At 42.4% G+C, this 11,336-nt stretch overlaps 1 protein-coding gene across 1 annotated transcript; it reads right to left on the bottom strand.

Annotated features, from left to right (window-relative positions):
- Nucleotides 1–2,123: 2,123 nt before the first annotated feature.
- On the bottom strand, nucleotides 2,124–5,487 carry LOC308289482 (uncharacterized protein; the record flags this gene model as incomplete). The annotated part of the gene is made up of 2 exons (XM_080731170.1): nucleotides 2,124–2,128; nucleotides 4,404–5,487. 2 exons carry the CDS (start codon nucleotides 5,485–5,487, stop codon nucleotides 2,124–2,126), a joined length of 1,089 nt encoding a protein of 362 aa, XP_080587296.1.
- Nucleotides 5,488–11,336: the final 5,849 nt, after the last annotated feature.

Below are 11,336 nucleotides of genomic sequence, written 5' to 3'. Positions count from 1 at the left end.
ATTTTTGTTACAGTATTTGTTTGTGTTGACATTTTAGTTTTTTCATTCGTCCATACTGTATTGTTCAGTAACCAACATTATGTGAAAAAGACAATCACATGGGAAAAACCCTGATCGGTGTGCCTTACGATTTAAAGGATCACATCAGACTGGTGGATCCTTTGTCACTCTTTACTTTGATAAATACTTAGTTTTATTTTTATTTCATCTCTTTTTCTTTTTTTATTATGTCGGCATATTCATGAGTGCTATTGATGTCCGATGCAGAACGCCTCTAAAAACATCTTTGGACCCATTTGGAGCCATTTTTTCCATATGTACACTCTCAGAGTTATGGGGCGTCCTTGCAAACCACTATACTAGTGGTTCTCAATATATATTTGAGAACCACTATAGTAGGCTATAGTGGACTCCAAATGTGCCATAGTGACGTAGTAAAGTTTCATACATTATATTGTGAAGAAAACCTGGAGACTTGACATTCAGAAATTGGGTATTATGATCAAAATAAGAACATTATAAAGGTGTGTAAAACAGAAAATCTCACATTTCCAGGGACAAGGAGAAGGCCATTTGTCTGTGTACGGACATATTGATGACCAAATGGTCCATTTGGTAACCAAATGGACCATTATAGATCTTTGACTCTTGAGTGTAAAATGAATTTGTTTTCATTTGAATGCTCTCATGAGTTAAATTATTGTTAAACACTACTTAATTTAAGTCTACACAACTGGAGAATGTAGAAGAATTCTAATTTTGATCAAAGTTTGCCTGTTATCTCTACTATGGCACCACATCAATACAGCATGAAATGATATGAGAAACCGTGATATGAGAAAGGTTGAAAACCACTGCCGTAGATCTGCAGGTACAGTAGGCTCTCCTGGTAGTCCCTGAGTCTGGTCTCATTACCCAGGGTGACCAGGCTTTTATAGATGGGACACTCAGGCTCTGGAATGGCCTGCCTGGGGATCTGAGCCTACTGTAGCATCAGCATCTTCTTTTCTTCTATTCTTAGTCAGGGGTGTCGCACCAAATTCTGGGCCCTGAATACAAGGATTCACTGCGTAACTTTGTGCTTTCACTATTGAAAAATAGCAGATATACAAGCTCACAGCGCGGCACCGAGTGCCACACTGCAAGCTTCTGCTCTTTTTGAAAAATCGTGAAAATGTGCGCGAGTCTTTGAATATGTCAAATCCTTCTAAGGTCTTTTGAAAAACCTATGTTTCTATGTCAGTGGTGCTCAAACTTTTTCATGTGAAGGACGCCCACAATGATATGTATTTGGCCACGGACCCCCATCTCAAAATATGTAATTCCAGGGACCCCCCAGAAGCAAAACTTTAGTTGCAAATGTTCGCTTAAAAAATATATATTCAAAGATTTGCACACATTCTCACACGCAGCGCTGCACTGTGAGCTAGTATATCTGCTATCTTTCAATAGCTAAAGTATAATAGTTAAGGCCCCTCCACCTTGGGCCCTAGTAGTCAGTCCCACTACTTAATTTTTTTTGTCTTGTGGAATGTGACAAAAAATATGATTGAACTCAAGTCTCCATGGCGTGAGTAATCAAAAGAAAGACAGTCATTTTGGGGGTGAACTACTCCTTTAAGACCACACAGATAATGTTAAGTGAACATCTGTAACAGCTTCCAGAATATTGTTGGTTCAGGAAGAAAACCTTGTAAGTAAATTTTTTTCACCACTTGATGCCTTACTTTGTCATACAAGAGTGCCACGCAAAAATAGTAAAAATAGTAGATCTACAAGCTGACAAGGTGTCGCATCGTAACACTTTGTCAGCTTGTAGATATTTTCACCACTTTATTATTAAAAAAGGGAACGGTGTTGGACTGCAAGGCTTCCACCCGAACAGCAGCGATATTCACCTCGCCTGTTTTCTGACCATCTTCACTGAGTACCACAGTAACACAGAATAAAAATATACAGATTAATATAAAGCACAGCATACCCTAACCCTAACCCAAAAGTGACCCAACACGTGGCATTCGGTTGTCGGTTCACACACACATTTACACTCAAAGAACCACAATGGAAATGAGCTTACTAGCTTTTATTGACTAATGAAAGCAACAACAAAAACACCAGGGCAGTCAGTCTGCAGAGATATCAAAGAAAGAGACAAGAGAAAAACATAGGACAAGACAAAGGAGACTAGACTATTAGGACACCAACAGTTACGCTGTCTGTCAGTCAGAACAGGAGGGAGTAGAAACTAAACACATGCACACTACCCTGGCAGGGGTCATCAATATGTTCGGACACGGACAAAATGTCTGCGGCAAAGTCCCTGGAAATGTGAGATTTTCTGTTTTACACACCTTTTTAATGTTCTTATTTTGATCATAATACACAATTACTGAATGTCAAATCTCAATGTCAATGTTTTCTTCAGAATATGTATGACACTGATTTACTATGTCTATGTCACTATAGCGCATTAGGACTAGGAGTCCACTATAGCCTACTATAGTGGTTCTCAAATGTTTTATTTGCAAGGACCCCCCATTACTCTGAGAGTGAAACAAATGGGTCCAAAGATGTTTTTAAAGGCGTTCTGCATCAAACATCAATAACAATCATGAATAGGTCGACATAATAAAAACAGAAAAATATATGAAATAAAAAAATATATATAAAAAAAAAGAGATCCTTTAAATCAAATGCACACAATCTCGGTTTTTCTCTGTGATTGTATTTTTCACATAATGTTGATTATTGAACAATACAGTATGGATGAATGAAAAAACTAAAATGTCAACACAAACAAATATACTGTAACAAAAATAGTTAAAAAATATGTTTCCATAGATACAGACCTGTTATGGTCATTCAGGTCTAGTAGCTCTTTGTGTTTCTAGTAATATTATCGCCCACTAATGTTGTATGTCTGTGGCAAACATGGAATTTTGACAGAAATGTCCACCACATGCCAGCATGGTGATGACCCCTGAACCCTGGCCACTCACTGGGTCATGAATGCCCAGAAGGGAAGTGAAAGTATGAACTGTAAAGTCACTTCCACAATGTAAACACAGCTGAATGTTCAGCAGCTGCTATACAGTAGGCTACAATCCATACATCCAACATGTGACTCTAAAAACGTCCCTGTTTCCTCTGACTCTCATTACAGTGACAGGACTGCACATCAATGCTAATGCTAGCCTTTTATCAGGAAACTATGCTAATTTGTAAGATAGACAGACTATAGGGGCTGCGACTATAGATTATTTTCTTTGCAATAATTCTATCAATTGCTTTTCCGATTCATTAAATAATCAAGTTTATCTTTCTATACTATTTTAACTATTAGAGATTTTACTTCTGAAGATATTTTATAATAGCAGTTTTTTACATGGTGTATTTCCCCCGTTTCATAAACATTTTAAATGGCATCAGGTAATTATTACTGAATGTGAAATGTTACGTGCAGTTTGGACGTCACATTTGGATGTCACAACAGACACAAATTAAACATTTTCCATACAAACTGTATTCTGATTGATACAGTGAACCATATACTACATGACCTGTAAGGGGAGAGAGATCAATCAAGATGGGGAAACAGGAAAAACATAATCACTAAAACTCATTCAGCAAGCATGGGGGTGACTGGTAGCTTACATTCAATGTAGTCATCAACAAAAAGCAAAATGAAGATGGGGATTGTCCAAGTACCCCCAGGGGGCTATAGCCTCTGAAGTCAGTTTTCAACTTTAACACATACAAATCTTCTCTTTTGGGGGTCACTATGACTTGACAATGTTTGAGATCCGCTGAACTAGGACCTTGATCTTTTGATCATTACACAAGTTCACAAAGAACCTCTGTGATGGGTGGCTCGCCTACAACTCCACCACAGGAAGCGCATGTGTGCCAGATGGAACCATCTGGCATGTGTGCCAGATGGGAACTGAATCCCCCCCTGTTGTATGAGTATGCGCTTCCACTTTTACGGTAGACATTCCCACACAGACACTCCCATTGCTGTTGGGACTGCTGTGGCTGATTTACGACCTCTACAGAAGCCTCTCCTTCTCCCAGGTAAACAAAAGGAGACAGATCCCGGGTATCGTTGGTGGTTGTTATAGTGAGGATTTCTGTCCTCTGGTTTGGGCCACTCCTGTTGAAAAACGATAAGGACGAAGCAGGGACGTTCCAGAGCACTTCTACTCGTTGGGGTTGCGGTGTTTCTTCGTCTCCCTTTTCACCCACATCTTTGGTCACCTGAGATGAAACCTTGCGTTTTTTCTCACCTCTGTCCTTCTTTGACTTCTGCGGCAATAAGGTATGCGCGTTAACTTCATCATTATGTGTTGCACTAAAAACCTCATGATATTCTGTTGTGAGAGAACTGAGCTTGTCGCCCTTACAGCACAATCCATAGACGTGTCCTTCTTTTAAGTTCTTGGCAGATACTTTGTCGCATATGCCGATGGTCCAGTCACAGTCTTCAGGAAGGCTGACCATCCAGTTGGTGTTGGATTTATCACTCTGGATCATGAGGGTGTGGCCGGGTCGTTTCTCTGATGTTCCCCTGCTGTAGAAAACTTTCCTGTGGTCACTGGACAGTGACATGCCTTTTTTCAGTGACTTTGGGTCAAAGGTCACCTCTTTGCCGGTAGAAAAGTCTTTGTGGTGGTTCTCTGGATCGACCAGAATCAGCAGAGAGCCCCACAACGCGACTGTTTTATCTACCATCTCGTCTCCACCCTGCTTTATCTCCTGAAGCAGCTTGTCACGGTCACTCCCTGGCTCCAATCCCTTCCTCAGGTCCACAGCTTTGGCCTTCTCCACATCCTGTTGCACCCCAGAAAACATCTGCAAGAAACGGAAGGTGTCCTTCTCACTCTGAGCCGCCTGAATGCTGCTCTTGCTGGTTTTGATGGACACCATGCGGGCGGAAACGGAACTCTGGACCCTCGACAAGGCGAGGTCTCGCAGTTTGGACACAGCCTCGACGAGACGCACACTGGATTGGGCCAACTTCCTCCGTTCTCCCTTTTCCCACTTCTCCAGACTCTCGCCCTTGTCCACCGTCGCGGCCAAGGCCTGCTGCTCAACAGCAAGCTTTTCCATAAGCACTTTGTGAGCCGTGGAGAGGGTCTTCATGTTGTGCAGACGGTGCTGGTCTTCAATGGCACAGGACACACACACGCAGGTCAGGTCGTCCAGACAGTAGTACTCCAGCACCTTGCCATGTACGGGACACTTGGTGGCTCCGCCTAACCCGGCTTCCCCCGGGGCCAGGGGCTCAGTCAGAGGGTGGGTCTGTAGTAACACCGGGGTGGTCAGGTGGGCCTGCAGGTGCTGGACACACATGGAGATCTCACACTTCATGCAGGTCTTCCGTGCTGGTTTCCTGTCCTCCTCGGTGCACATGTCACAAAGAACGGCTCGCTGCTCGCTGTGCTGTTGCAGGCTGTCAGACATGTTCTCAGACGATAGCATATCCATGGTTCCCAGTTTTTTTTGTTTTCGGTTCAGTTCTTCTTTACTGTTGAACTGTTCCCAAGTTGCAACGCTTTGTAATTTCCTTTTTCTTTTCTTTGTTGACAGGTGGTTAAATCTCGGACAAGCTTTACTCGCTGACAAGTGTTTCTGTTGTGTTCACTCGCTTCTGCCACTGTGACGTTCCAAAGTCTAGTTGAACCAGTCTAGTTGCATTCATTCAAAAAGTATCTCATGCAAAATGGGCAGAGCCCTTTTTATTATATTTCCTTATCACAATGGCCTTAACAGCGCTTGCACACTTATGTGTGTAACAGAGAGAGAGAGAGAGAGAGAGAGAGAGAGAGAGAGAGAGAGAGAGAGAGAGAGAGAGAGAGAGAGAGAGAGAGAATCCTATCCAACGCTATTGTAAGTTTTGGGTCTGAGAGGCAAAATCCCATCAACCGGTGGTCCGTGGCTCAAATGCCAGATAAATAATGGACCGTGATGTGAGAAAGGTTGAAAACCACTGCCGTAGATCTGCACATACAGTAGGCTCTCCTGGTAGTCCCTGAGTCTGGTCTCATTACCCGGGGCGATCAGGCTTTTATAGTCGGGACACTCAGGCTCTGGAATGCCCTGCCTGGGGATCTGAGCCTACTGTAGCATCAGCATCTTCTTTTCTTCTATTCTTAGTAAAATGGACCGGGGTTAACCCATTTAGACTGAGAACGCATTATTTTGTGCTTTAACTATTGAAAAATAGCAGATATACAAGCTCATAGTGTCACACTGTGAGCTTGTAGATCTATTTTTGAAAAATCCCCCCCCCCCCCCCCCCCCAGAAGCAACATTTTAGTTACAAACTTAGAAAATACATAGGCTACTGTATATTCAAAGATTCACACACATTTTCCCGACTTTTAAAAAGTAGCAGATCTACAAGCTCGCAGTGCGGCCCTTGGTACCGCGCTGTGAGCTTGTAGATCTGCTATTTTTCAATAGCTTAAGTATAAAATAATTAAGGCCCTCCACCTTGGGCCCTGGTAACTCAGTCTCACTTTTCCCCCCCTTGTGACGCCCCTGCAGTCCATACACAACATGTGACTCTCTAAAAACCTCCCTGTTTCCTCTTACTCTCATTACAGTGACAGGACTGCACATCAATGCTAATGCTAGCCTTTTATCAGGAAAATATTCTAATCGTTTGTAAGATAGACAGACTATAGGGCTGCGACTATTGCAATAATTCTATCAATTGCTTTTCCGATTCATTAAATAATCAAGAAGCAAAGAATCTTTCTTTATCAATTAATCGATCCGAGAGTTTAAATATATATTTTTATAATCAACTAATTCAGTTATCAACCACATGACTCAGATGTGCAGATCTTCTGGTGCTGGGTAGGATGCTGGCTGGCTGCCAAGAAGGCAAGCTGAGGTTCAACTTCAAAGTACAAGCAGTTCTATGCAATAATTCCTTAAAGGGGAACACCACCCATTTTCAATATTGAAATATGTCATTATTCCACACAACTCCTCTAAGGTATATTAATGACACAGTTCAATATTGAAAATGGGTGGTCTTCCCCTTTAAGTATAACTCTGTTATAAGTAAAAGTCCTGCATTCAAACTTTTACTTAACACATTGACCGCCATTTTAACATACCTCCGTACTCCCACCTGCCATTCGTCTCCATAGACTTCCATGTAATTGGGTGTGCACGGATCATGCACACCCATGCCTAGATAATGCACCACGTGTGTTCACATTGCTCACAGCTTTCAAACAAAAAAATCCGAATGGAAATCCGTTCAGGCATTCATGAGATAACAGCCACTATGTTTAACAAAGATGGCTGCCAAAATGGCTGCCATGCTTGAAAGATGGGGTTGCTATGGGGGTTAAACATGCAATTTCGCGATTGCTATCATGCCTACTCCATTTTTGGGGGTCAAAAAAAAAATTTGAAAAAAAAATTTTTTGAATTTTTTTTTTTTTTTTTTTTTTTTTTTTTTTTTAATTCTCGGGACTATCGGGCCTGGCGGGGAAAGACATTGGAATAATCTCGGGACTATCGGGCCTGGCAGGGAATGAGTTAATATTGAAAAAAGTATAGCTTTACTTGGGTTAAATTAAACATTTTCCATTCAAACTGAATTCTGGTTGATACAGTGAACCATACTACATGACCTGTAAAGAGCGAGAGAGCAATAAAAAATGGGAAAACAGGTAAAACATAATCACTTGTATGATGTATATGTATATACATATATATGTATGGTGTATGATTGTATATTTTGAGACGAATTAGACTGAAAACGAGTGCGCGGAGCCATGTATATTTCTAAGTCTTTTCTAGAGAAGAAGTGGTCGAGAAAGACAGGCAAATGGAGGTTCTTCCGTAGATTTATTGAAGAATATGAGTTCCCAGTTTGGAGCCCCAGCTCAAGCAGCCTTTCGGCTCGCAAGAGTCCCTCATAATGACAACATTTTCAAGACATATTTATACCATTCATACATAGAAGAACAGAGGCGGTCACTAAAGGCCCGCTGGGGGTGAGAAACCTCCCAGAGTCAACCTGAATAGATCAAACGACTTCTTCATCAACATAGTCCATTGTCTTTAAAGGTGATACACCATGCATTTAAAAAGTATTTATGTCATATTGTTTATGTCCCAAAAACGTTTTTCAAAAGGTTTGAGGCTAAATTACCACTCCTGAATAGAGAGCCTCTCATTTTTGAATGGATCTCAGAGCATTTTCAGCTGCAGTACCACCTTTGGCCTGAACTGCGCCACCCCCCCCCCCCAAAAATCCTTTTGATTTTTTTTTTTTTTTTTTAATTGTTTTGAAAAACAATTTTTTTTTGGATTTTTTTTTTTGTGATGACGTCACAATCGGCAGATGACGTCACAATCGGCAGCAAATCTGGACAGCCTGTTTTGAGAACCCGTGGGATACTTTTAACCTTCGCCTTCTCAAAACCAGAGAAAGACACGACGGTCAGAAATGGGACTTTGTGAGGATAGAAGGTGCTAGTGGGACCCCAAAAAAAGGTTTTAAAATAGGAAAAGTGAATTTTCATGGTGTATCACCTTTAAGAAAGCTCACACAGGAGGTTCCCTGTGGGCAACACCCTGAAGCTTGACACCGGAGAACACAGCTGCATAATTAAGTTAAGCCTATGTAAATATCAGCATTTTGTTACTGTAGTGTAGACTTTAATTCTGACAAAGAAATATATGGTTATTAATAGAGCCAGATTCACATCATATTCCCCTCTTCGAAACATAAATAATGTTTCGAAAACAACAAGATAACTGCACAATGATAGGTTACACTTACAGTTCTACATACATTGTGTCACAAGTGATTTACATCATTTCATCCATTTACGTTCAATCAGCATTCAGAATTTTCTCTCTCTTAAACTCTCGGTCAAAATGTTAACATAAAATAAAATTAGGTTAGCCTGAGTTTGTCAACACCATCTAATAAGATTCCCACATTTAATACCAAAATCCAAAGAGACATTTTTAAATCCTTCGTCAACACTGAAATATCACATTATATTGGAATGAAACTTTGATTGTTAATACATACACATTTAAACAAATACAATTGTTGATGAAATAGCCTTCTTTCAATTCCAAATCCTAAAACAATGATTCACAAATCAGTCAACTCGAATTTGTACTTGGCATGCTTATATTATGTAATGTTATGTAACACCCTGAAGCTTGACACCTTGAAACTTGGAGAACACAGCTGCATAATTAAGTTAAGCCAATGTAAATATCAGCATTTTGTTAGTGTAGACTTTAATTCTGACAAAGAAATATATGGTTATTAATAGAGCCAGATTCACATCACACTAAAACTCTGAAAGCAAGGAATGTGTGTCATTCAGCAAGCATGGGGGTGACTAGTAGCTTACATTCACTGTAGTCATCAACAAAAAGCAAAAGGAAATCGGTTTGAAATCAGTTTTCAACTTTAACACAAATCTTCTCTTTTGGGGGTCCCTGGCAAAAAGTTTTTATTTTTTTCGATGGGCGTGTTCTGCTGGTGTTTCAGTCCGAGTGTATCAAAGGGTAAGTTCGGAAATACGCACCGGGTGTGTGCTCAGTGTAGTGAGTGCCTAAACCCATTCCTAATCCTAACCCTAACCTCAGGAAAACTATGCCTAAACCCAACCCTAACCCTAACCCTAACCTCAGTAAAACTATGCCTAAAACTAACCCTAACCCAACCCTAACCAGACCCGGTGCGCATTTCCGAACGCACCCTTTGATACACTCGGACTGAAACACCAGCAGAAAACACTCTCCCATGAAAATGTTTGAGACCTGCTGAACTAGGAGCTTGATCTTTTGTTCATTACACAAGTTCACAAAGAACCTCTGTGATGGGTGGCTCGCCTACAACTCCACCACAGGAAGAGCATGTGTGCCAGATGGATTCTCTATTAACATAGGAAGAGCATCCCCCCCAGTATGTGCCTCCACTTTTACGGTAGACAGTCCCACACAGACACTCCCATTGCTGTTGGGACTGCTGTGGCTGATTTATGACCTCTACAGAAGCCTCTCCTTCTCCCAGGTAAACAAAAGGAGACAGATCCCAGCTATCGTTGATGGTCGTTATAGTGAGGATTTCTGTCCTCTGGTGTGGGCCGCTCCTGTTGAAAAACGATAAGGACGAAGCAGGGACGTTCCAGAGCACTTCTACTCGTTGGGGTTGTGCTGTTTCCTCGTCTCCCTTTTCACCCACATATTTGATCACCTGAGATGAAACCTTGCGTTTTTTCTCACCTCTGTCCTTCTTTGATACCACAAGGGTATGTGCGTTAACTTCATCATTATGTGTTGTACTAAAAACCTCATGATATTCTGTTGTGAGAGAACTGAGCTTGTCACCCTTACAGCACAATCCATAGACATGTCCTTCTTTTAAGTTCTTGGCAGATACTTTGTCGCATATGCCGATGGTCCAGTCACAGTCTTCAGGAAGGCTGACCATCCAGTTGATGTTGGATTTACCACTCTGGATCATGAGGGTGTGGCCGGGTCGTTTCTCTGACGTTTCCCTGCTGTAGAAAACCTTCCTGCGGTCGCTGGACAGTGACATGCCTTTTCTCAGTGACTTTGGGTCAAAGGTCACCTCTTCGCTGGTAGAAAAGTCTTCGTGGTGGTTCTCTGGATCGACCAGAATCAGCAGAGAGCCCCACAACCCGACTGCTTTATCTACCATCTCGTCTCCACCCTGCCTTAACTCCTGAAGCAGCTTGTCACGGTCACTCCCTGGCTCCAATCCCTTCCTCAGGTCCACAGCTTTGGCCTTCTCCACATCCTGATGCACCCCAGAAAACATCTGCAAGAAACGGAAGGTGTCCTTCTCACTCTGAGCCGCCTGAATGCTGCTCTCGCTGCTTTTGATGGACACCATACGGGCAGAAACTGAACTCTGGACCCTCGACAAGGCGAGGTCTCGCAGTTTGTACACGGCCTCGACGAGACGCAAACTGGACTGGGCCAACCACCTCCGTTCCCCCTTTTCCCACTTCTCCAGACTCTCGCCCTTGTCCACCTTTGCGGCCAAGGCCTGCTGCTCAACAGCAAGCTTTTCCATAAGCACTTTGTGAGCCGTGGAGAGGGTCTTCATGTTGTGCAGACGGTGCTGGTCTTCAATGGCACAGGACACACACACGCAGGTCAGGTCGTCCAGACAGTAGTACTCCAGCACCTTGCCATGTACGGGACACTTGGTGGCTCCGCCTAACCCGGCTTCCCCCGGGGCCAGGGGCTCAGTCAGAGGGTGGGTCTGTAGTAAAACCGGGGTGGTCAGGTGGGCCTGCAGGTGCTGGACA

The sequence above is a fragment of the Nannobrachium achirus genome (genome assembly GCF_963921795.1).
Source record: "Nannobrachium achirus genome assembly, chromosome: 8".
Taxonomy (NCBI): Eukaryota; Metazoa; Chordata; class Actinopteri; order Myctophiformes; family Myctophidae; genus Nannobrachium; species Nannobrachium achirus.
The sequence above is the reverse complement of the archived record's forward strand: the minus strand, read 5'-3'. Positions and strand labels throughout refer to the sequence as shown.